Source organism: Lissotriton helveticus, chromosome 6 (genome assembly GCF_964261635.1).
Source record: "Lissotriton helveticus chromosome 6, aLisHel1.1, whole genome shotgun sequence".
NCBI classification, from domain to species: Eukaryota; Metazoa; Chordata; class Amphibia; order Caudata; family Salamandridae; genus Lissotriton; species Lissotriton helveticus.
Genome location: NC_136067.1, coordinates 1,546,402,166 through 1,546,428,318, shown reverse-complemented (window position 1 = coordinate 1,546,428,318; position 26,153 = coordinate 1,546,402,166). Strand labels below are relative to the sequence as shown.

Genomic DNA, 26,153 nt, shown 5'->3' with positions numbered 1-26,153 from the left:
ATCACACCACAGAATAGCAAAACCAGTGCTGCATTTTTGCTCTCCTAACTGCGGAATGTGAGCAGTTCATTTACAGTTATTTACATTTTGTTGTTGTGTTACAAAAACTGACATCCTACAGCCTCTCCTTTCACACTCCTTGTAACCCATTAAGAGTGTCAGATAATTCACTTTAGTCTTCTTCCTCTGACTGCAAAGCGAAAAAAGTTTGTAAACATTAATCCCCATGCCAAAAAAAAACAGCACTTTGTTACAGGACATAATCTCGCATTCGACCTCTGTCTTTGAAGCAAAGCCAATGTGACAAGAAAAGTACAGAATTTAAAAACAACCCAGCAAAAATTGGATCACAACCCACAGTTTGGGAAACACTAGCCTAAATGATTATCTCGCTTGTACATGACATCTTTCTTGTTGGGTATTTTGTTACTTGTCACAGGGCATTTTTTTAATTGTATACCTTGTACAATATCATAGAAGTACATGACTTCATATTCAAAGAAGTGCAGTGTGCTTTTTTTTGTAGAGGTCCGGCAGGCCTGATACCAACCTTTTTGTTATAAGTACGGTTGGTGCTTCTCCTCAGCGGATCATTTATTGTTCCGTTGTAAGGATGCATCATTTGGATTGGTGAACTCGATATCCTAGAAGATTGGTACCTGTGAAAACAACACTATTTTCTATTGGTGGAAAGAAAACCTACACACAATGCTGGTCTACTTAAAGGTGGTGGCTATGTGCTGGTACAGACCTTGTCAAGACTGTGCTGTTCTCATATTCCTCCCCCCTCTTATTTGCTGAAAGGGTTCTACCCCTGACAAAGAAGGTATTGCCCAGTGAATGTTGACTTCTGTCCCATGTCATAGGAGATTGAACTCTATAGACCAACACCCTACAACCGAGATGGGACTGAGAGTGCTGTCCCGATACATTTTCAATTGTTTTATGGTCCTGGACTTATCTCCTTAGAGATGCTGGGATTTTGCTTGCATTATCAGTACAGTTACAAAGCTAGCATCTTGGGTCTAACTGCGTATGAGAGTTTGCTGGCTGCAAACACTATCCTATTAATGGTCAAGGGGCTCAATATCTCCCTGATGTACTATTGGGATCATTGATTGGCACTGAAACATTTTGCCACCTTGATGGAACCTGTAAACTAGATGGAACCTCTGTGTATTCATCAGAAGCTGAAACCATGAATAACACGGGTGACAAACGGCAGAGCTTTACCAGGATACACTGGATCTGAGATGGATGCCACAGGACAGGAGTGCAGATGATAAAACTAGGAACTGAAATATGAATTGGCAGTCTTTAGAGCAGAAACATCTAATTTTAAGCCAGAACCACAGTGCTAAAGGCTAAAAACCTACCCTCAAATAATGTCTTCTAGAACATGGCAGAAGCATCTCCATTATCACACCTTTAATTATATGGAGCACTTAATTAGAAATTAAAATGAGCCTGAAGAGGAGTTCTTAGAACCATTCAAGATCATTTGTCCTTTCAGTCAGTAGAAAACTGTACCTACCCCAAACCAAGATTTCAAGACTTTCTATCCTTCATTACAGGATCACAGTAGCAGCTTGGCAGGACAGCCACGAGCACAAATAGTTCAACTCGATGTTTCCAGCAGCACACTCCTTCAGCAAACCAGCACAGCCTCTTATTAGGCACAACTGCCAGACTCCATGGGTATGATAGTACCCGAGTGCATGCAGTGGGCCTCGTTCTCAGTGAAGTACTTTTCAAACAACTGTGGTCTGGGGGCTTTGTGCCACATAGTCATTGTGCCTCAACTTGTTATCAATCATTTGGCAGTCCTGCTGCAGGTCAGTCTGGCTTGACAGCCCCCTCCACACAGAAATATTCTAAATCTTTTCATGGTGAAGGTGCTATGGTGCTATTTCTCAAGTCGGTGTTGTTGAAATAAGTTGTAGACTCAAAGCCGCAATGAAACTTGAGGAGGCCCACCTACAAGGTAGATGCAGGGACCCCAGCTCCGGATTTAATCAGGTGGTCTCTGGCCAGAGTACTGTGCTGAGGGGGCCCCCTGCAGCTCGGGGGCTCCCGCGCACCACAGGGGGCCTGTGTTACGCCACTGTGTACACCTAGATGCTCATACAACTCAGTACAATGATTCTTTGCAGTTTCCAATGGCAGACTCATTCAGCAAACCAGCACTGGTCATTCATTTAGCGGAGTCCTAGGCCTTAAGATATTGCTCTCACTGAAATGCCTTTCAAGCATCTGGTGGGGTAGGAGGTTCGAGATATATTCTTCAATTGTCATCAATATTTTTTCAATAAAATCCTGTGCTGCCTTGCTGAATGATTAAGCTGCTGCAAACTGAATCAGTGATTGCTGATGTATTTTGGAAGGGATCCTCATTTCCTGGATGGCATTCTTTAACAAGCATTTGCAATGCAATAGGTCTCGCATTTTAGAAACTTTGATCTATTGGTATTGTAAATGGCAATGTCTTTTATTATTGCAGGTTTTTTTAAACCCATAAATTAATAGCATTGTCATTTACAATGTCAATAGGTAAAAATCTCGCAATTGCGAGACCTATTGTATTGCAAATTTGCATTGCATTTCACTGCCATGAAGCTTGAAGGAACTTCCAAACACCTGGCATTTGTTATCCGAATTAGCCAAATTTGGCAGGGCATGTGAACGCTGGCATCCGTGTTGTTATTGAAAGTAGGCGCCCGGGTTACAGTGAAGGAGGGCGGCCTGGGTTACAGTGAAAGCGGGCGCCTGGGTTACCGTGAAAGTGAGTGTCCATGTGATTGAAAGCAGGCGCCTTGTTAAAGTGAAACTGGACGCCCGTGTTGTTATTAAAAGTGGATGCATGTATTAAAATGAAATCGGGCGCCCATGTTATTGAAAGGGGGTGCCCAGGTAATTAAAGTGGGTGCCTGTGTTAAGGGGAAAGCGGGCACCCATGTTGTTAATTTAAAAACACATAAGATAAAATAAAGCGAATCCTTGCTGCTTTAAAAAAACACAAGCAGTTCCAGCTGAAGCAGTGCATGTCCTGTCTGCAGTAAGAGAAACTCAATAAAGGAAATAGTGCTTAGAGACTAATTAACACGTACCGTGTAATAACCGAAGTAAAAGGGCCAGTCGCTGTGGAAAGTTACATATGAAGACTAGGTGGTGCTAAGGATAGACTAACGAGCCTATTTACGAATCACAATCCAGCATTTACGAAGGACAATGACACAAGTCAATGACAAATATGGGCGGGGAGTGGGCGGGGCTTAAAGCGCATAGTCCAATACAGTATACCTTGCAGAGCAGCGCATGCACTGCCCAGACTCGACCTAAAAATGGAATGGTACCTTTTTCTGTTAGGTAAGGTGGAGTGCACGGTTTGTCACTTTTCATCATACTTTCCACCCCTGTATAACAACCTAAGGCCATTGCTGCAGTGCAACGTGTAAAGAAACAGCTCAGGGGTTGGGGGGAGTCGAGCAAAACAAGGGAGCGGGTGGCGGGTTAAATAACGGCAGGCAGGGGAGTTAGAACAGCAAGCAGGAGGAATGAGTAACAACTGGGAGCGGGATAAGGAGGTGGGTAGAAAAATGACAACGATAGGAGGAAGGCGGTGGGGTGGGTGAGGTTAAAAATGGCTGGAGGGGGCTGGGGCAAAAACGGACAGCGGAGGGGAACTGTGGCTGGGGAGGAGAGTGCTTGGCCAAAACATAAAAAAATAAATAAGTACCTAGAGCAGAACGCGGCCAATGGAAGGACACTGGACGCAAACAGGAAACTGTGCTGGATCCATGCTCCAGGTAGGGCCTGGCTTGGCAGTTCGGGCTGGACTGTTCCCATGAGGCACAGGGTCAAGACTGATTTGAATATGGCCAGGTCTAAACTGGGATGGCATGGTGAGCAAAAGAATGATGGATTTAACCCAGATCTCTTGACTGGGGGTGAATGCTTTGATTTGTTCTGCATTCCGTCCATCAATTGTGTGTCTTTTGCTTTCTCGTCCTAAGTGTGCCAGGTATGCCCAGACGTAGGTCCTTGGCTCACTGTGCCACTGGAATCAAGCTATCCTGGCTGAAGAGGGGTGAAACCCCGAAACCGGTCCTAGGATGCATGTTACTGGTGCAGAGAGGACCTGGCTTGGCAGTTTCGGCTGGACTGTTGCCATGAGGCACAAGTTCAAGACTGATTTGCATATGGCAAGGTCTAAACTGGGGTGGCCAGGTCTAAACTGGGGTGGCATGGTGAGGAAAAGAATAATGGATTTAATCCAGATCTCTTGACTGGGGTGAATGTTTTGATTTGTTCTGCATTCCGTCCATCAATTGTGTGTCTTTTGGATCCATGCTCCTCGGCATGGACAGAAGCCCAAAGAACTCTGCAGGAGGAGTAGAGCAGCAGACAGAAAGCAGGAGGCGTGACCAGTAAGAAGCAAGGAACCGAGAGTGTAGTGGACGCCAACCAATGGTAAGTATCGGTAAATAATCTGCAGGCTTTATGCCCGTTTAAAAAAAAGAAAATTGGGTAACCATAGCTTTCGCTGACAGTCCATGTGCACTGTAGGCAAAACCTAAAAAGAGACATGCCTCTGCCACCCTGTCACCACCTTTCTGCCCAACCAGCCATTGGGCTCTACCCAACAATTCAGTGGCGGTATTATCTTGAAATATTGGGTCTAACCTTAATCGGTTTGTCTGCTGACATGGATATGTCACATTGCTGAATCCTGCTCAAATCTAAACACCATGTTTGTTTTCCTATAGAAAAAGAACATTAGAGTTGATTGTGATTGAGTCATCTTGACATCTTTAATGTTTTGTCGCTGTGGGACGGAATTTTCCTACATGCGAAGGACCACGCCACCCAGAATGTTTCTGACCCTCCCTATGCACTGTCACGATGCATTTTAATTCTGTTTGCACGCTAATTTTACTGTGGTAGATGCAGCAAACCGATTAAACTGCTCCTGCATAACTTAGCCCTCTATTTGGCACATAAATTACTAGGTTAGGTAAATGCACCATTGCTCATTGTATCAGAAAGCGAGGCAACAGTAATTTCTCTCGGTTCTCTTCTCCTTCAGCCTTTTGGAAACTCATTTACAGAACTCTTCCCCATCATTGCCATTACATTGTTCAATCACCACTTGACCAGAAAGAGCGAATCAGTGGAGAAAAAGAGCATTGGCGGAGGGGGTTGGGGTAGGGACGAAGAAATTGTGAAGCATTAATGGAAGGAAAGTCATGCGAGGGCTGAAAGGAAGAGGTACATAAAACAAAGTAACCTTCTCGTGAAATAACTGCATTTGTCTTCTGTGTCTTGATGGCGGCTTGAATTGTTGACATAAGTTAGTTACTTGCCTGCTTAATGTTGCTTGCCCTTGCATTATCTCTAGGTTAGTGATCTGCTTCCCTTAAGCACAGGAAACGCAGGAGATTTTGAGTTCGCCATGTTGGACTCTGGTGTACATTTTACGACTGATAGCGAGGTTGTTAACCCTCTCGAGTCCATGGTCTTTTTGAAGTCCTTTTCCCCTAAAATGTTGCTTTATTAATGAAGCTCATTCACATCTGTTGACTTTCGAGTGTATCCAGGCAAATTGCATGTTCATTTTCGATAGAACCAGGACTGGTTATTGCCGCAATCTTTGTATTTATATGCCAAATGCATGAAGCATAACCAGAATGGCAGGTTCTCTTCCATTTTTCATAACCAAATTGTTCAGTCTTTTGTTGTGTTCTACGCAGTCAAATTTAATCCCAGAATTTTTACCACTGTCATTTTTTTCTTGAATTATTTGGACAAGGAAATGCCAAATATGAATAGGTTATCTAATTTGTGATTTGCACAAAAAAGTAATGACATCTGTGTATCCAAATATTCCGTCAGAAGCACTGGATATAGCCCACGTTTCATTTAGTAACTAATATAAACACCAGGACATGAAAACTGTGAGTGCTTGAATGCAAACATTTTATTATACTCCACTTGTACATGCACACAATCAGGCACGAACACAAACACAGATATTTATTAATTTGTGTAACTCGGCGTGTACTCTGTAGTATACAATCTTTGCATCTACCATTTACGCAAAGATTTGCACCCTCAACATATGTGCAACTTCACTATTGGTCATGTGTCCCCCGTATGTGTGTTTGAGCATCCTTACATTTGTAGGAGGTGCATGTCAGGCAAAAGTATTTGCGTGTATGGGTGTATCAAGGGGGTAACTTGTGTGTCACATAATGGCCCACAAGGCCACTTACACCTTGATTTACGGTGTGTGTGTCTGTTTGTGGAACTTGGAAATTTTAAAAACATTTCAGGGCGATTTTTTTGTCTGCGTGCCCGTCTCCTTCTATGACTCACCTTTCACCTATACTTTATCTCCTATTTATCTTACTCTTTTGCCAATAAGAACACCCCTTAGTCTAGTTTTGTGCTATATTCCCCCATTTCTTTGTGCTGGACAGATTTTAGTTTGACCTCTACAGAGGACGCAGCCTTCTGAACAGACTAAAGCTACCTTCGCCCTCTTTATTTATTCCGAATTTGCCATTGCTGCCACCCTAGTAAGGCAGCTTTGTGTGTGTAGATCTCCGGGACCGCTACAAAGAGTAATCAGAAAGCAGGAATGAAGCATATAATTTTTCGACCTGTTTCTAAAATATATTGTGGTTTTAGCTTGCATGTTTTTGTGGCAGCTTAATCTGTACAGCATGTTTCCTGATGTAAAAAAATATGATGTGACATTTAATTTGTAACATTTGATTTGAAAATGCTACTTTGTAACTTATTGGCATCTTGGGCTCAAGTGACAAGTAGTGAAATTAGATTTCGTTTACCTAACACGAAGTATTGCGTGCCTGAGCTGAGCTGCAGCGCATTAGAATGACTTGTGCATTTCTGACAGGTAACACACTCGCTTCACAACCTGAAATGACCCATTTCTCCACCTCCACTTCGAAGGACTGGCCACCCCAGGCATGAAAAATGAAAGGGAGAGTTCCCTGAGCCTGTTAAGTGAGGCATTTGTGCTTCAAAATAATCTGTAGCACTTTTTTGCCATATTCAGAAGGGAGGCCAAGGAGACCTGGTGGAGCCATACCCTGAAGACCTGCAACAAGCATTGGCTGAAGGCAGGGGGAATTCCCCTGGGAGGGCTGTGGGTTCTGCTAGCAGGCAGGGGAAAGCTTTGTGCAGCTGAGGCAAGGATTTGCCATGTTGTTTTTATGAGTCGTGGGATAGTGTTGATGTCACACTGCATGTATCCTGCAAAGAAGGCACTTCACTTTGCTAAAAAAAAAAGAAATCGTAGTGGAAAGGTCTCAATTTTATACAAATATCTAAATATCACCATCAGCGTCTGGCTGGTTGGCTATTTAAATCACATTGCTTAATACACCCCAAGAGAGAATCTGCATCTAACTGAAGGGAAGCCTTTACCATGGACGTCAATTCACCAAAATGCCAGTGGTGGTGGAAGTGAAATCACACGCCCTTTGATCTTCACTTTCACTTACACTTACATGCACTGTTTTTCACGTAAACACACTGTGACCCGCAAGCTCACATGCAATAGACATTTAAAAGCATTTTGTTACTCACCTCAGCTCCCAGGAAAGGTCATGTTCCACCTAATTGTGCTCCATGTTGACTAATGTAATATTATTCACTATTAGTGTAATAAAAAATGACTGAAAATAAAGCGAGTGGAGCCAGTGGCATAGCTAGCACTTTTCATTTCCTGTGGACCTAGATGCTAAGTTGTTGAGAACCTACTACAAGTGAAAGAAGTCGAATGAAGTCTTGATGTGTCAGTCCTGATAAGATATAGTTTTCTACTGTAGTAACTTTACCAGAACTTGCAGAAAAACATTGAATTGTGTGAAAAAAAGTCAGTAAAATAACAAGGTATCTCTTGGCGAGAAGCAACTTTAGTATAAGCCCATATATTTGTACCAATACCTAACACATATAATCCATAAACAACAAGGTTTGTTTTAAAAAAGATTTTCATTTTATTTTTTTTAAAGAAAGAGGGGGGGGGAGTGCCACTGACAAAACAGTAAATTGTTTAAAAACGCCGCAGGACAATTTATAATTTCATTAAAAACATCAGCAATATATATCACAATTATATGTGTCTAAAAAAGTTCTTCATAGATCAACTGCAAAACACAATAGATTTCAAAACGCATTAAATTTTAAGACACAAACTAATTATTGTGCCTGTCAACTATAGACAACAGAAAAACACAATGAGAGAGACAGACATAGACATTATTGTCATCCAGATTGCACATCAGACAACGACCGATATTTGACTAAAACCTGGACTTGCTAAAAGGATCCTGTCTACAGGAATAAGTTTGGTCTCGTGATTGTGCTGGTATAGGCGTCGGCGCGTTTCGATGGTTCAGTAGATACCTCTCGAATTAGGTTAACTGGGGAGTCTCAGGTGTGGATAGTGGTCCTGGTCCTTGTCTGTGGGTAGACATAGCGCGTACCAGAAGAATACCGGCTGTGGAGAGACGAGGTCCCAGGAATCAAACGATTCTTAAATAAAAGACCCACAGACAAGGACCAGGACCACTATCCACACCTGAGACTCCCCAGTTAACCTAATTCGAGAGGAGAGCATGTAATTCGACAGGCGGTGAGCAAATGAGGAGAACAAAGTGAAGTAGGAAGGTTTACGGCGGGTCTAAAAGAAAAATCGATTCCAGTAGACTGTGGATTTTGAAATAAGAGGAATACACATACGAATAATCAATTTGCTGATGTGCCAGCTATCAATAAGCAAGAATATGCTTTTAAGTCTTAATACACAATAGATGCCGATACTCATAAAAATTGAAGGGACGAAAATGAATGAATAGAATAACATGAAATAAGGATATTATTTAAATGGTAACCACCCAGTGCCATTAAATACGAGAGACACATTGTACAGTCTTGAAAAAGATGGTATATATCTACTGAACCATCGAAACGCATCGACGCCTATACCAGCACAATCACGAGATCAAAATTATTCCTGTAGACAGGATCCTTTTAGCAAGTCCAGGTTTTAGTTAAATATCGGTCGTTGTCTGATGTGCAATCTGGATGACAATAATGTCTATGTCTGTCTCTCTCATTGTGTTTTTCTGTTGTCTATAGTTGACAGGCACAATAATTAGTTTGTGTCTTAAAATTTAATGTGTTTTGAAATCTAATGTGTTTTGCAGTTGATCTATGAAGAACTTTTTTAGACACATATAATTGTGATATATATTGCTGATGTTTTTAATGAAATTATAAATTGTCCTGCGGCGTTTTTAAACAATTTACTGTGTTGTCAGTGGAACTTCCCCCCCCTTTTCTTTAAAAAAAAATAAAATGTGAAAATCTTTTTTAAAACAAACCTTGTTGTTTATGCATTATTTGTGTTAGGTATTGGTACAAATATATGGGCTTATACTAAAGTTGCTTCTCGCCAAGGGATACCTTGTTATTTTATTGTTTATTAGTACCCTATTCCCTTGGTATGCTAAGGGGTCTCTCTCTCTCTTTTTTACACGTGAAAAAAAGTCAACCAGAGAATATGGGGCATGCAACAGACTCAACCCGAGAAAAATGCACAAGCTTTTGGCATGGCGTTTGAGGCTGTGGTAGAATGATCTGTTCATAGTATCCGACCTTGCCAGAAATAGTTCTCAGTCTGCGCTAGCAGGAGAGATTTCTTCTTACAATATAAAAGCCTTCAGTGAACATCCAGCAACTTTACCCTCCTGCTTTACTTGGAGGTTTGCCATAGAGGTTGCATTGTTCCCGGTAAGCTGCATGGAGGAGCCGTTACGTCCCACAAACCTTTTTTAACGTTTTCCATAGAATAACATTAAATGATTTTTTCAATGCTTTTCTGTGGAGTGTTTTTGTTTTCTTTATAACTTTTGTTTTCCTATGAAAATCCCTCTTTCCTAGTACTGCTTAACACCTCCCTCTCTCTCTCTCTCCTTACCTTTTCCTCTTTCTCTCTTGTACCCATGCAGAGATCTGCCCCTCTGAGTTCCGCCACTCAGCTCTGTTTCCAAGTACTCTCTTTCTGGTCATTAATTGTTTCTGGTGTCCCTGTTTTTGCATATGTGTGGTTTTTGTGGTTTCACCCTTTTCTCCATGTATTGTGTCACTACGGCCTTGCTTTCTCCTGTTTAAACTTTGTTCATGCCTTATGTTGGAGGTGTCTTCCCACCCTTTCTGTTACTCTCTCTCTTCCTTGGTAATCATTCTGTTTTTTTGATATTTCTTTCTTCTCCTTCTGTATTTTTCCTCTTTCTTTCTGTTTTCAGACCTTTCTATTTCTTTTTGTTTCTTTTTTGCCTTTTAGGTATCTGCTTGTCTTATGTCTTTCGCTCAAGTCTGAATTATTTCACTCAGAAGTCTGTGCTTTTGAGGGTCTCTCTCCCCTTTGTCTTGTATTCTCCTCTCTTTCTCTTTCAGGCTTTTCTCCGTTTCTGGGGGCTTGTTTAGATCATCTGACCCTTCCTTGCCTTACCTTAGCTTGTCTTCTCTTACCTTAGTTGTCCTTTTCTTCCCTGTCCAGCATACTCCGTTTTTCTACCTTTGTTTTTCCCTTGCCTAAATTTCCCTAAAAAAATTAAACCTAAGCATTCATATATAGATAATATAACAGACAATTTGGTCAGAGCACTGTAAGCATTCTAGCCTTAGAGACCTATTGGTTCTGTCAGTGTATACAGCCTCAGAGTAGATAATGTACAGCAAAAAAGAAAAGATTAGAAAAAGCAAACTGACGCAGCAGCTGGGCTATGCAATTTTGTAGCATATTGAGTTAAATACGCATGCGCACACATACAATATGACTCAGCCCAGTGTCCACATCATCCTACTTTTTTGTTTATAAGGTTAATGGGGTCGGTGTACCGGGTTGGAGTGACAGAGAAACACATGGGTGAGAGACAGCAACATGGAGTGGAGGTGAAGGGGAAGACAATTACATGTATAAGCCCAGAGCAACATGGAGGAGAGTGGAGGGGGGTACAGAAGCACATGGATGAACAAGAGCAACATGGGGGCATGAGTGACACACAAGCATGTAAATGAACAAGAGGGACAGGGGAGGCACAGAAACACATGGGCAATAAAGGGCAACATAAGTGTAGGTGACAGAATCTCAGGGGTGAGAGAGTGCAGCATGCCCTGGTGTAAGACAGAAAAACACACAAGGTGATGGACGGCATGTTGCACATTGGCAAAAACATTCACCCTCAGTCACAGATCTGGGTTTAATCCATCGTTATTTTGCTCACCAACGCCACCCTAGTTCAGACATGGCCATATGCAAATCAGTCTTGACCCTGTGCCTCATGGGAACAAGCCAGTCCAAACTGCCAAGCCATGTCTTCCCTGGACCGGAATCAAGCATCCTTGGACCAATTTCTGGCTATCAGCCGTCATCAGCCAGGATAGCTTGACTCCAACATGTCACTCCCAACATTGTGGTGTTGTTTTAAGGATGTCTTTGTGACTTCAAATGGGAAACTGACACAATTGCAAGCAAAAATAAAGGACTACTTTAGTGGTAGAGGAGGCAGGCAAGACGTCAAGATTCTTGATAAACAAAGACGCTTTTATAACGGATTAGTTTCGTTGTTTTTTTTAGATCAAATATAAGCTACCTTAAATGCATTAAAAATGTAACAGGTGCGATAATTTATCTGGACACGAAGACCTCTATCAAACACTATCTTAAATGGACCTCACCAAAAGGTATATGCTGTGAAACCAGCACAATTCGCCGGAGGGTGCTTGAAAGGAAAGCTGAAAGCCTAAATGATGTGACAAGAAGTATACCTTATTGCAAACAAAAAAACAGATTCTATGTGCCCCTCTTCATTGAAACTCCCAGCGTCCCATCAAATCAGGGGTAGAAATACTATTTTGTCCCCATAAGGCATATTCCAAAGCCCCACCCTCCACAAACAACACGCATCACATATATTTCAAATCAGAAGTTACTGAAGAAAGTGGCTGCTGAAACCACCCATGAAAACTTGAACTTCTGCCTTTGGGATTTGACTGGCAATCCCACCTATGCGGCAAGAACACTTATTGTTACTTCCTATCAGATGATCTAAATGCTTTTTCCCTGACTGATGTCTGTTCATTCAAATCATGGAACAGTCAAAACTCTTCCTACTTTCTTTTGCAGTGCTGTACTCAAAATGCTGTTTCTAATATCTGTCTCCTTGACTACCAACTTACTGTAGACTCAGTGTTGCCCTTTAACATCTGAGGAAGTCTCATGATCTTAACCCCAGCTTCTCAACTCATGTCCTGAGTCAGTCCCAGCAGTTCAGCAAGGAGCTCAGTGATGCCTTTTTTAAGAGGCTCTGTGTTGAATTAAGCAGTACCTCTGCGAATTCGCATGTGAATGCTTCTGCACAAAGTACCCATGGTCTCTGCCCTCTCCAAGGGTCCTTGGGGCCTTCACAGCATTTGATTTAAATTATCTCACCACATTTATAACCATTCCTACTTCTGCTGTGTCCCTCCAAGACTTGCAGTGTTAATGGATTGCAGCAGGGCCTTCACCCCTTGCAGCAGACCGTCTTCCTTGCCATGTTTAGAAGAGGCTCCTCGCAAAGAATTCCTCCTTCGCTGTGTGTCTCTCCAACATATGCACCAAGGATATACCAAGATAACGAGGATAACTAAGTCGTAGTCTGCACAGTTGAGCGGGGTTTTAGTTATGCTGTGGAACTGATGGCATTTATAAGGACTTCTAGGACACCACTTGTGAGTGTAGAATTCTAATGTGCTGAATGAAGCTCCTTCTTCAGCCCCTGATGCCCCATTGGCTGCAACTCCAGCCGATGGGAAAGCAATAAGCCTTGCTGGCTTGCCTCCCGGGTACATACACGCCATCCCCATGAGCAAGCATCAGAGTGCAGCAGCAGCTTGGGTATAACATAACGCTGCAGTACTTTACAGAACCACTGACAATTAGGGGGTCATTACGATAGCGGACGGACTTCAGTCCGTCTGCCATGGACCCGGGGATGGGGACCGGCCGCCTATAAGGCAGCGGTCCCACACATGGAATTAAGATGCGACCGCCACCACAGGGGTCGCATCTGCAATATTTAACATTGCAGCGGGTGCTGCTAGCTGCAGCACCCGCCACAATGTTGAATCTTAGACAATGTTGAAAAAGGCACCTTGAACATTTTCCTGCACTACGTGGCAGGCACCAAGCGGTGCCTGCCACATGGTGCAGGGAAATGTAAGTGCATACGGTAACTGCCCCTGGTCAAGGGGGGCCCACAACGGGCCCCCAACGGGCCCCCAAAGTACATCCCCGCCAGCCTTTCCATGGCGGTTGCACTGCCATAGAAAGGCTGGCGGCGATCCTGCATCCCAATCAGGCAGGCAGTGCCTGCTAGGCACCACCACCATTCTGGGGATGCGGGCGGTCCAACAGGCAATTGGAACAATTGCTTCTGTCAGACCCGTGGCGGTTAAGCTTTCTGCCCGCCAGCACACCGCCTGCCATCACTATCTGGCGGGCGGGAAATGGCCGCACGATGGCAGTGAAATCCCCCACCAACAGCCTGTTGGGTTCACCCCTATCTTAATCAGGCCACTAGTATGCTACTCCACTCCCCTGAGCAAGAATGACTCGAGGGATCATCGCCATTACAGTGTTTCAGCCTGCCTACCTGTGTGAGTGCAGTTAGCCTCCAAGCTGTTTCCCTGTGCTGCAGCCGATGAAGTTTTTATACCCCGTAACCCCTAAGCACCACATTTTTTAACAGTCATGTACTGGCCACCGTAGCATCACAAGGCCCAGGGTAACTCAGTTGGGATGGAAGAAGGATGCCAGGTCAGGGTTTCCAAAGAACTTGGCCATATTGGTGACAGACTAGGTCCACCGCCTTCCAAATTTATTAGAGGATCAAACATTTCTCAAACAGATCTAGCCATTGTAGATAGATCTTTGTGAGAAGCAATGTGATTATTTACCGAAGGAGGGCTTCAACATTTAAATAAGAAAGCAAGGTACTTGAGGCATTCTGAGAGTTTTAAGCTGCAAAGCTGTCCTCACATATCCATACCTGCCCCTGTTCCCATACATAGTAATGATGAATTCAAGCCCCACTCACAGTTGAACAAGTTTTAATGCAAACTAGGCAACAGATCCTTTAATCCTGGATGAACCACGGAGGAACTGGACTCTCTAACTACATTCGGGGCATTAAATTCACTTTCTCTAAAGCCAATGATTGCTGGCTGCCAAGTACGTGATTCATCAAACATCTCCGTGAGTTTCACACATATATGCCATTAAAATACCATGTCCCTATATGTCCCATGCATGGTACTTTAATGCTTGAACTGCCCCCTGAGCTCATTGCATCTCTCCAGTATTTATTTATTTATTTGCAAAGTTTTATATATCGCTGACTAGAAAAAGTGGCTACCATCAAAGCTAACATTCCTCCTCCCTCCCCCACCTTTTGCGAGTGTCCCACTCCTATCAACAACCAGTCTTTAGCCCTCATCCCCCCCTGACTCTGGATTCTCTTCCCCCTCTCCTTAGGCGGGTGAAATCTGGCTCTCCGGCCGACATCTGTCCAGCACATGTATTAAGTCAGATTTTCCTGGACTGCCCCGCCCCTGCTCTTACCCTGTTAAACAACTCATTTGAACAGGGTATAGTCCCTCCCTCCTTCAAGGCTGCTACGGTCATCCCCATTCTAAAAAAATCTGGGGCAGACCCTAGCGCCCCGGCTAACTATCGACCAATCTCCCTCCTCCCTTTTCTAGGGAAGATCGCCGAGTCTCATCTTACTCAGGTCCTGAGCTCTTTTATTGAGGGCAGCGAATATCTTGCCTCCTGCCAAGCAGGCTTTCGCCCTCGTCATTCTACAGAAAAGGTGGTCATCTCAGTCCTGGATCGACTCAGGGAGGGATTGGACTCCAGCACTCCTCAGGCCCTCGTTCTATTAGATCTGTCCGCCGCTTTTGACACGGTGGACCACTCCATCCTTCTCCGCCGTGTCAAATTGGCGGGCATCGAGGGCCCCCCTTTGACTTGGCTGGAGTCCTTCCTGTCGGATCGCTCTCAGGCTGTCCACCTGGCAGAATTCACTGCCCCCCCTTGTAAAATCACTTGTGGGGTTCCCAAGGGCTCTTCCCTTTCTCCCTTACTTTTTAATTTATACATTTTCCCTCTTATTTTCGCTTTACAGCACATGGAGGTCGAGGTGTACAATTATGCCGACGACCTCCAACTTATTTTTGATTTGTCCCCGGCTTCGTCAGGTCAAACCGGCTTCCAGTCCGTGATGCTGTTCATCCGCGAATGGATGAATATGAACCATCTTAAGCTAAATCCGGACAAAACGGAGCTGGTTCTGACGGGCGGCACCGGCAATCCTTGGTCATCTCTCTTCTGGCCACCATCCCTGGGTGCCCCCCCCACTCCCTCCCCGTCAGTTAAAACGCTAGGTATTATTCTTAACCATCAACTTACACTCCATTCACATATTAGTTCAGTTGTTTCTTCTTGTTTTTTCTCTCTACGGACCATCAGAAAAATATCCCGGTTTTTCTCTATTCCCGCCCTTAAACTGATAATAATGGCTATGGTCCTGTCAAAAATTGACTACGGGAACATCGTCTATTATGGCGTCCCCGCATATTCCCTTCATCGCCTCCAGCTGGTCCAGAACCAGGCAGCCCGCCTGGTTTATGGCCTGGCTAAGTCACACCACTCCACTCCCCTTTTGAAAGCCCTTCACTGGCTCCCTATTAAACAGCGGGCAGTGTTTAAATTGGGATGTCTCACTTATCAAGCCCGAGCGGGCACTGCCCCAGCATTTATTAGCTCTGCCATCACAAATTATTGCCCGCTGAGAGCCCTTCGCTCCTCTTCCCTGGGCCTGCTGGCAGTACCACGCTTCAAGAAGAAAAGAGCTGGTGGTCAGAAATTCTCAGTTCTGGCCCCCACTTTCTGGAACGCCCTCCCCCCCTCAGTAAGACTTCTGCCCTCCTATATGGAATACCGCAGAGCCTTAAAAACCCTTCTGTTCCAGCAAGCGTTTAACTGTTAGCCCACTGTTCACTGTTCTCTGTCTATCTGCTCTTGCCACGGTTACCTTTAAGCGCCAAGAAACTGCTTAGTATACGAGCGCTCTATAAATGCTTTTAAATTCACAAATTCAAATTCACCCTGAGGTATCAAAGCGCTTTGCATGAGGATCAGTGAGTTACAGGTTCCATAATTACACAGACAAGTATAGACAGAGGAGAAAAGAAGAAACGTGATTACACAATGGGAGATTGTTAGTGCGTACCCACGTTTTATTGAGACTGAAGAGGTAGAGGGGGGATGGTAAACGGGGGTAGCTCATCGTTGAAGTCAGATTGATGTCCATTGTCAATGCTATGCCTGACCAGTTTACACAATGTTGCCACAACTGAGATCACTTCAGTATTGGGAAACTAAAAATGCATAGGGCTCACAAAGGGCGGAAATGAGGTGATCAGCAGAGAAGCAAGGATACTTATTCATTTGTGGTGGCTCTAAAAACTGCATGAACTATTTTAATCGTTGGACGGAGATGCGGAGTTTAAACTGTGAAACTTCTCATTTTTCATTCCTATATTATGAAAATAAATGTTAGTACAAAAATGTATTGCAACATCATTAAACAGAGCTGGTTCGCAGGGTAGGTTTTCAGGCAGTGTGGCTGGGGGCATCTGGTATTGACCTCAGGGCACAGTGTGCTTCGAAAAAAAGGGAAAACTATCTCCTCAACAGTAGAAAGTTAGATCCATGAAAGGCATGAGATACTGCTAATAAAATACATTTATTAAAGAATGACTTACATTTTCTTATTATACAGAACTTATAGCAAAATAATGAAGAGGTTTGAATGAAATATCTGAGGTTTGTGCCACCACGTTTGCTTTCTTCAGCTCTGGCAAATCCAAAATAAACAGCATAGATAGAAAGTGGCGGTGGGTGATTGATCACACTAGATAAACATCAATTTACTACCCACTTGCTTCCCTTCTTCAACCACACCAGCTCTCATCAGTGAACACTTACCATGGGAGAGGGTTGGAAAATATTCTATTTGGGTATTGTCACATCTATGTCAGCAACCAGATGCAGGGGCGTGCTGATAGGAGGGGCCGTGTGTTCCTGCTGCCCACGCTCTGTGCATGGAGAGCCAGTGGTTCTTTGGTCTCCATGCTCGGTGTGCAGCAAGGCATCTGTCCCTACGCCGCTGAGACTGCATAGGCATCTCTGGAGTTATCGTCTCTTGGAGGAGAGTCCTGTGGCTTGCGCGAGGCAGCAACCTAGAAGAGCAGCAGTCAGAGCATGGAAGGTTACAGGGGGAGAAGAATATCAAACATAGGATGGTTCTTCTCATACCTACAAGAAACCGTATTTTAGAAGATGAAAGCATGTCTTACATATGGCCCAAGATGGTGGCTTTTCAGTTATTGTTGCCTGAAGCTCCCAACGAAAGATGGAACTAATCTATTTCCTGTGATGTCATTTCCTTTGTTAACCATATAAAGGAAGGCATGGATAAGAGATAATACCACTGTGTCTGTGCCATTTGTTGCCTTATTTTTCTTTGCTTACATTGCTCGCTTGTTACCATTTTTGGCTGTGATTTCTTTTTTTCTCTGCTTTCTACCTGGATTCCTTCTTAGATTTTTGTTCCGAAAGACCTGTGCTGAGCTCTGTCTCAACCTGGGTTCAAGATTGTTTTGGTGGCTTGCTTTCTAACATCTGAATTAATTATTCATCTTCAATCAAGAATTACTAAACTTACCCACAAAGATTTTTTCTACCCTTTGAGTCTTTATATTCCTACTGTTGAGCCTTATAAGGAGGTTGACATTGTTCACATGCCTATTAAGCGCAGCGTGGCACCATTCCTACAGGATAGCGGCCCTTTCATTAGGCAATCAAAAAAGAAACAAGGTAGACATCTGCAACACCCAGTATTGGGCATGTGGTAACTCCAGTGTAAAGAGGCAATACACAAAGAAAGTGGACGGTGGATAATAAAACTATCAAGCAACCTGTTTTAATGCCCGCCTGGAGGAGTACAGTGGCTCTAGAGGGCAAAATTGTTGGACGGGTGGGAGCAGTGTGGAGCCCCAACAGCAGAGGAAGCTGATAACAGGCAGGATCCTCTGGGACTTCCACACCTCACACTTTGGGGGAACTCTAAAAGTTTCTCCATTGTATTTGCATAGCACAACTGTTATTCTGGATAATGTTACTCTGGATAATGTTATTCTTTCCCATGCCAGTATTGAAATACAAAAAAGTACTGTCATTTCAGTGGTGGAAGGGGTGGGTCTCATTCGTGTGGCACACTTGTGTATAATTGAGGAGGACTGAGCCTTGTAGAGTACTCCAACGTTCATATCTTAGACAGCAAAGAACTCCACTAGGCACTTCCAGCCTTAGCTTAACGTGCTAAAGTGTACCACAAGGAGAAATCGATATTGCTACAGAATGTATAATAGTTGCCTTTATGCACCTATGAGTTATGTTTATTATGCATGGAGCTTAAGCTGCTTCAGGTAATTGAAATCTTTTTTGAGCTTACGTGGTGCTAAACTTGCAACCAGTTCCTTACCCGCCCATAAACGAACAGGTGTACCACCTGAGGAGAGTAGTGTTCCATGTATCCCACAAATACAGTGTGGCATACTTTATGTTTAGCTAGTATTAAAGAGGGAGGACATATCCCTCCAGCACCTCTTCCAGCCATTGGAAGAACCTCTCTACCCTCCTGACTTGGTATAGGGTTTTCCCACCCTTCTCCAGGTCAAGATATAGCACTCACTGATGTCCAAAGCAGGTGCTTACCTCACTGAGCTACCTAATGAAGGTAGATTGCCCAGGGGGCTGGCAAAGCACAGTGTTGACACAGCAGACCTTTTGATTCCTGGGGATGGGGTGGAGCTGAGCAGATCTGGGCACACTCGTTCATGGTTACCTTCATGGTTACCAGTCAGGGTAAAAGTTACTCATTTCTGGCTAGGCTGAAAATGTGTACAAGATCACACAATGTTAAAACTCATTTGGCATATTCTAATATGTCTGTAGTCTGAAGTGCACTGTAAGGTCATCATTTGCTGTGCTTTACAAGTAAATATATTCGAATATTTAATGAAAATGTGCAGTAGAATGCATCATTTTTGCCATATTTTTCCATATTTTAGGGGAGGGCGCCCCCCCTTCTACCCTTCCCCCAAAATCTCCTATGGGGGCTGATCTGATAATATTTGTCAGGGCGGCTTTGGGTTCCCTGTTCAACCCTGATTTTGGCTACCAACCCCAGCTTTATTTAAAAATAGATTTCCATTCTCCAGAATTGTTTTACTCTAAATGTAAGAAATGTGGTTATTAGTTGTGCAAGATGTGAGGTATATGTAATTAATAGATCCACAATTGTCTTCTTATTGTGAACCAAGTACCCGATTATAGCACTTGGCTCTCACAGGCTAGCGGAGCAGAGCAGTCCATGGCCCACTCAGGGAAGTTGATGTGGACTAGTAATTGCCACCCGCTGGCAGACAACAACAGCACTCAACAAATCATTGTCCAGCCAGAGCTTTTGCTTTGAAAAGAAACTAATACATTTATTACACACACTACTACTAAATGCTACACATTCATTTACAAATATTTAAAATTGGGTAGATGAAAATACATTTTGGTAACATTCTTGAAGCTCCTTTAATCCCTGGTGGATCATGACCCCAAAATCACAATATGCCCCAGATGCAACATTACCAAATAAGGGGGTGTCATTTCAAATATAGCAGCCCTTTTGGTAGTCACCACACCAAAATATAAGGTAAGCTTACTGTCTTTGTCAAGCGGTCACCACATTAAAATATATGGCAGGTCTGTTGGCTTTGTCAAGGGGTCACCACATTGTAAGAAACATAATCACTAGAGGTCACCATCATACCAATGGAGTCAATAAACATTTAAATGCAATCATCAATTACAATGTTTCTCAATGATCTTTTTTTTTTGTGCATATTTATATAGCGCGAACTCGACCTGAAGGTATTGGAGCGCTTTACATGAGCACTGTATTTACATTACACATTCAGGCACGGGGAGATTAAGTGATTTGCCCAGAATCACAGCATGTGGATGCGACCCCGAGGCTTGAACCCTGGTCTCCAGCACCAAAGTCGGCAGTTTAGCCGACGGACCACATCCTCTCCCCCCTCATTGTCAATAGAGCTTTAAATTCAGCATTAATCATCCAAATAACCTGCCTCAAGAGTCTTTCTTTACGAAATCAGACCACCACGTGTGGCCGAAATACCAACCACTAGCAGTGTCAGTATGTCTGAGCTGAGAAACAAAAAATCCAAGCTCTGGGAACTCTAGAATAATGTTGAAAAGTCTCCCCAGCCCATGCATCCAATGACCTGGGCGACATAGGGTGAGGCCATTAAACTCATTAATTCCTGGGGTGCTGATGCACTTCCTGCAGCCTCCCATAATGAGCTGGATAAAGTTTGAGGTGCCACTTCCCCTGTTTGGGGCACCACAAAGTGGACAAATATGCGAATTGGTCCCTGGTCGAGCATTATGGGGTGCTCCAGATGGCAGAAAAAATGCATATTTTATTAGTGGTGTGCCTCCCTTGACACTTTTTGGCTTTGTCGAGTTGGGCTGGCTTTCTTTTTTAATTTTCTTTTTATTACAGGGCGCCCCAGTCCCACCGAGGGCATCCACAGCTGCTTTTCACGTTGTGGCAGTGTTGGGGGGATCCCACTCCTGCACTGCTAAGCCAGCTCCTCGCCCTGTCCCATTGCTGTCGCAGGAGCTGGTGTGTCCATTTCTTCTCCTGCGTCCTTGCTGGCATGTTGTTGCCTTTTTCTGACTTCACAGGGAGCAGGAGTCAGCACCAGCACATCAGGGGGTATGGTGGAGCTCCCCTTCCTCCTCATGTTGGATCCTGGGGATGGGGTCTCGGGTCCCAACATATTTTGTGCTGGGAATGGGGTCCCCAGGGCCAAATGAATGTTGGAAACGTGGATGTTATTTCAGATCCAGGGCACCTAATGTGAGGCTTTTTGCCTTGTTTTTACTTTTTTGCACTTCATCTCTAGTCTGATGGTGTTGTGGCTGTGGGAGTGCTAAACGTTACTGTAGGTGGTGAGCTTGTCAGCTATATTGGCGGGGTGCCGGTTGAGATGACTTTGAGGATGATGATCCAGGTTTTGACATTGTGTGGGCTGGCACAGGAGTCAGTAGAGCACCATCTAGGTGGAAGGAAATGTGGTCATAATTATTCAGACCGTTAATGACGGCCTGAATCACTAATTAAATTAAAGTACAATCTCTCCTGCACTAACATTGTCTTTGACTAGCATTTGAAGAAATGTCATTGGTAAATAAGTATGAATGTATTAGTATTTATATCGCACAAACCTAGCTAAGCAGCAAAGAGAAATACATTACATAGGCGGTTGGACGAAGGACGATCTTGTACATCTAGTGGGGGATTACACAAACACATTTCATAAATCACTTTACTCATTTTTCGCTCAGGGAGATGAAGCCCAAAATCACACAATGTTGAGCCAATCACAAAGGCCAGGATTCGAACCTGGAATCCCGAGTTCCAAGGTTGTGAGCTCTAGCCACTAGGCCACATCTCCTCCCACTGTTCTACTTGTTGCAGAAATGTCCTATAATCGACATAGATGTCAACAACAATATTACAGTGCAATCCATTGGTCATTACTCAGCGCTGAGAATGAATGTGCTCAACTACATGCATGTTTCAGTATCTCTAAATAAAGTACATTGAGTTTAAAAATAAGCTGAAGGAAGGACCTGGTAAACAGAAAAAGAGGAACGGGGAACTGAGCTGGGTAGTTTAGAATAAGCAACTCTAAGGTTGAGAGAGATGGTTTGTATAAAATAGTAGTATTCTGAGAAACTCAAAGTTCACACAACAAAGGTTGTTTAGTAGAGTTAAGTGGTAATGTTAGGAGTTAAGCTGCCTAAGAACAGTGTATTTGCTTGTTTAGACGTAGATGGTTAAAATATTGAAGTTACTATAATGCAACAAATGTGGATGGAAATATTAGGATTGTTTAGATTGTTGGGGGAACACTGTGCTGCTTGCATGCAATGATGCAAAGCCCTTACAGTCCTCCCTGGAGAATCTGAGAAATATGCCCCATCGTCAGCCATCATTCAACACATGGGACTAAGGGCTCACAGGGACTACATTAGGATGGTGCTAACATTAAAGTTGGCTTAAGGAACTGAAATTATAGAGCTGATTTACACTGACGGGGTTTCAGTGGAGTGGCAATTGGCAAACATTAGCCACTCCCTCCCTGAATCAATTAAGGATCTTGAGTCAGATGGCTTTAAACCCAGGATCTGGAACACCGTCTTGCCCCAAATCAGGCTTGTCCTATCCCTCATACGCTTAAGCAAGATCTGAAAATCAACCTCTGCAAGGTGCACCAAACTATCCTTAAAAATCCAAGCACCACAACCGGAAGAAATCCATACTTTAACCCTCGCCTTCGACATTTTAAATCAATCCCCGTTTCCTTGTTTTGTGCGCTTTCGCTTCCCAGCTAGCTTTGCACTCTATAAATACCAAGACGCACATACATTGCTCCTTCAGCAATCTTCTTAAATTATATCCATCATTAGCTGCTTTTCGACTCATCTATTCGTATGCAATTGCAAGATTCATCACTACTGTAAAAGTTCCAGATCGGCCAACACACTGTAATCAAGATGTTCTGGCTGACTTTCTATCCATCACCTTAAATTGCAAAGAGCGGTCAAATCTGTCATCATCCCTGATTGCCAGCATCCCACTGAGATGTTCAAGTTGCTGTGCAATCTTTCTGCAGTTACTGAGACTACGGCTTGGTGATCATTTGTAATAAGAAGAAAAAGGGAGAATGCTTATTTAGCTTATACGAAGGAATGTGCACAAATGGGACTTTAAACTGATGTGCGTACAAACGCTGGGTGTCTGAATTTAAACTTGTTGTTCAATAGGAAAATCACCTATTAAAATCTGTGAGGCTTTTTATTAATGATTAATTGGGCCAGTGTTACTTTGAGATGCAGCAAATTGCGCTGAAACAAATTAAAACAAGTAAACTATTTACCCTGGACTGTGTGAAGTGACACTGTCTTAGGCAATGAGTTGTCTGGACATGATCGGATAATATGTTCATATTCTTTGGTCAATATCCTTATAGTCACATGTAATAATATGCCTACTAGGAGCATGGGGACATCCCAGTAGATGAGTTCCTGTAGTCCGCAAGGTGATGGAAGGGGCTGATGCTACTCTTCTGAAGTAACACCAGCCACAGCCCAGACAGTACCCCAAGGACAATTGGATAGGAGGAGGTATTGTGTAGATTGCACCAGTGTGTAAATATAGGGGGAGGTTTGGGGACATCAGATAAACTGATAAGGAGGTGAAATAGTATGTTGTAAATAGCTTCCATAGAAAGCCTTTAAGCTTTTATTGTGAATAACTGGATCTAAATCTAGTTGTTCATTGCAGTGATGTCACAGTAGTGGTTTACCTAAGTGGTTAACCAATGTTGCACTAGGGGAAGTGCTTGTTTCTCCTTTGTCCCACTACCTCACCCTGATCGCCAAAGTCCAGAGCGTAGCAGTAGAATGATGGTTGGTCTCACCAACCTCCTCCCGCATCTCCAGGGTCTCCACAGACCCAAAGGAGATGGGAAAATGTGGGTGGTGTTGTTCCCGCTGCCTTCTCCCCTGTCAGCACATTTCGCTACAGACCTGCGCTGAGACTAGAAATCAAACTGGGCTGACAAGTGACTCCCACAAAGTCGCCATCCGCGCTGTGGCAACTGTTTGCTTTCAGTGTGATAGCAGAAAGTACTGCTTTGAGTTGGGATGGAATAGCGCATAGGGTGCTGGGGTGGTTGGCAGTAGGCCAGGTTCCAATTTTTCAGTTGACGGTTGAGAGGCAGGGGTCAAGAATGTTTTTTTTTATTTGGAGATGGACGACAGAAGGCTTTTTCAAAGGGTAGTGAGGATGAGTGGCAGATGGCCAGGTAATTGTTTTTACTTTGGTGGTGTGGTAGAGGTGAGTAGCAGGAGGCCAGGTATTTATTTTTTAGTTTTGGGGAGGGTGAATGTCGAGGGTGGTGAGTGGCAGGAGACCAGGATATTTATTTAACTTTTTTATTTATATATGTTCTATAATGATCCCCCTATTACTCATCTGCTCCTGCATACATTTCGGAAGCAGGTAAAGATAATTTGAGGGGCCGTATACAACATGAAATTAGAAAAGGTTAACATGAATAATGGGGAACTTTTTTATCTCCGGGTTCTCGGTGACATCATGGACATTTCGAGCTTTGCTCTCGTTATCTATTTAAAGCCACTCAGAACCACTTGTTGGAAAACATCCCCGTCATTCAGTTACACATCTATAATTCTGTGTATATAGATGGCCAGGGACATCTGACCCTAAAGCTAACGCACTGGGTACAGTGTTTGGGTTTCATCTGACATGTGACTCGGGGTGTGAGAAGTCCATAATGGGCGTTACCCTGTGGAATAATGAGCACAGGTAGAAGGTCTGATGTGCCATAGACCGGTATGGAAGAAGTGGTGGAGTTCAGGGTGGGGCGGAGGCACATCTGCGAATAACCCAAAGACACAAATCCCATGACAACAATCATACCATCCAATTAAAGCGCTAGATAGAAGCAGACACAATGGAGCAACGAATATCTGAATCTAGAACAAAATGCACCTGTAATCAAGTAACCAATGCGTCTACCTTTAAGCAGGCAAGTAGACATACTCTGTTGTTTCCTTATAGTTATGGGATGCTACATTTTGATTGCCTCTACCAAATTCTGACCCAGCACCCAGACTTCGTACTGGTATAGTTCTAGAATTGTAAAGTTAAATTGAAATGATTTATGTAGCGCATTCTTTTTCAGTATATGGGCCTTCTTGTTGAAAATATTGACACATGTTCGGAGCACAGCATTCTGCTTTATCAAGTGTGCTTAGTACCACTCACATCTTCGATAATAGTTCATTAGATTCCCTCCAGAATGTTTCATTTTCAAATTCGATACTTTTTTACTGAATAAAGTGTTCACACAATTTGATGTCTGCTTCTCTGCTTCAGACCAATGTACTGTTTTCCGCTGTCTTACAGCCAGTGGAAAACTTCAGTTGAGTATATTTACATAGCATATTGTGTCCAATGATGTGTTGCACCAATTATAAATTACAAGTGTAAAACTTTATATTGAGTATCTTTAAATCAACAATATGAAAATAAAGTTTTTTAAAAAAAAATCAATATGCTCTTGGTAGCTTAGAGAGCTGTGGGAACTGCAAAGCATTTGCAGATGTATGTGCTGTTTAAGTCTAACGTTCGCTTGTTTTCGTTTGTTTTTTCAGATTGTCCATCTCAATGAGAAATTTGAAATCGTTTCATTGGTCGGGACGCTGAACGAGACGGCCCATCTGCATATATCCCTGTCAGACAAGGACGGCAAGACTGTGGGCGGGCACGTCATTGGCGACCTGGAAGTCTTCACCACGGCCGAGATCGTGATTGGTGAATGCAGCAGCCTGCAATTCACCCGGGAGATGGATGAGCGCACGGGCTTTCCCGAACTTGTCATTAGCGCTCGCCCTGGAAACGCTTAGAAGACACTGCCTTGTAAATTATGTTGCTTTTTTTTAAGTGGATTAAATAAATTGGGTACTGACATGTCTTTTCTCGCTTTTTTTGTTTTACTTTAGCTTATTGATTCGGCCATTTTGACCACACGGAGCCGAATCAATTTTGTATGAGATGGATGAAGCTAAATAATTTAATTCTGACTCTCGAAATGGTTTTTCATTAATTTGCCTTTTGCCTGCACTTGTTTACCCGGTACGCGGTGCATCTTAGCTTCCTCCAAGTATTAGTAGGAGGTGTACTCCGTCTCCAGGGATTTTCTACGACAGACTAGCCACGAGGGGTGCGCCTCGCAGGTGGTTTGGGAGCAAGGGGGAAAGACAGGGG

At 43.5% G+C, this 26,153-nt stretch overlaps 1 protein-coding gene across 1 annotated transcript in view; it reads left to right on the top strand.

Moving 5' to 3' along the window:
* LOC144761817 (bifunctional protein GlmU-like) overlaps positions 1 to 25,860 on the top strand; it is a 352,378-nt gene extending 326,518 nt beyond the window's left edge. The window contains exon 4 of the mRNA XM_078647053.1: positions 25,541 to 25,860. Within this exon, the coding sequence (XP_078503179.1) occupies positions 25,541 to 25,792 (252 nt within the window). The 3' untranslated portion in view covers positions 25,793 to 25,860. The remainder of the gene's footprint in view (positions 1 to 25,540) is intronic.
* Positions 25,861 to 26,153: the final 293 nt, after the last annotated feature.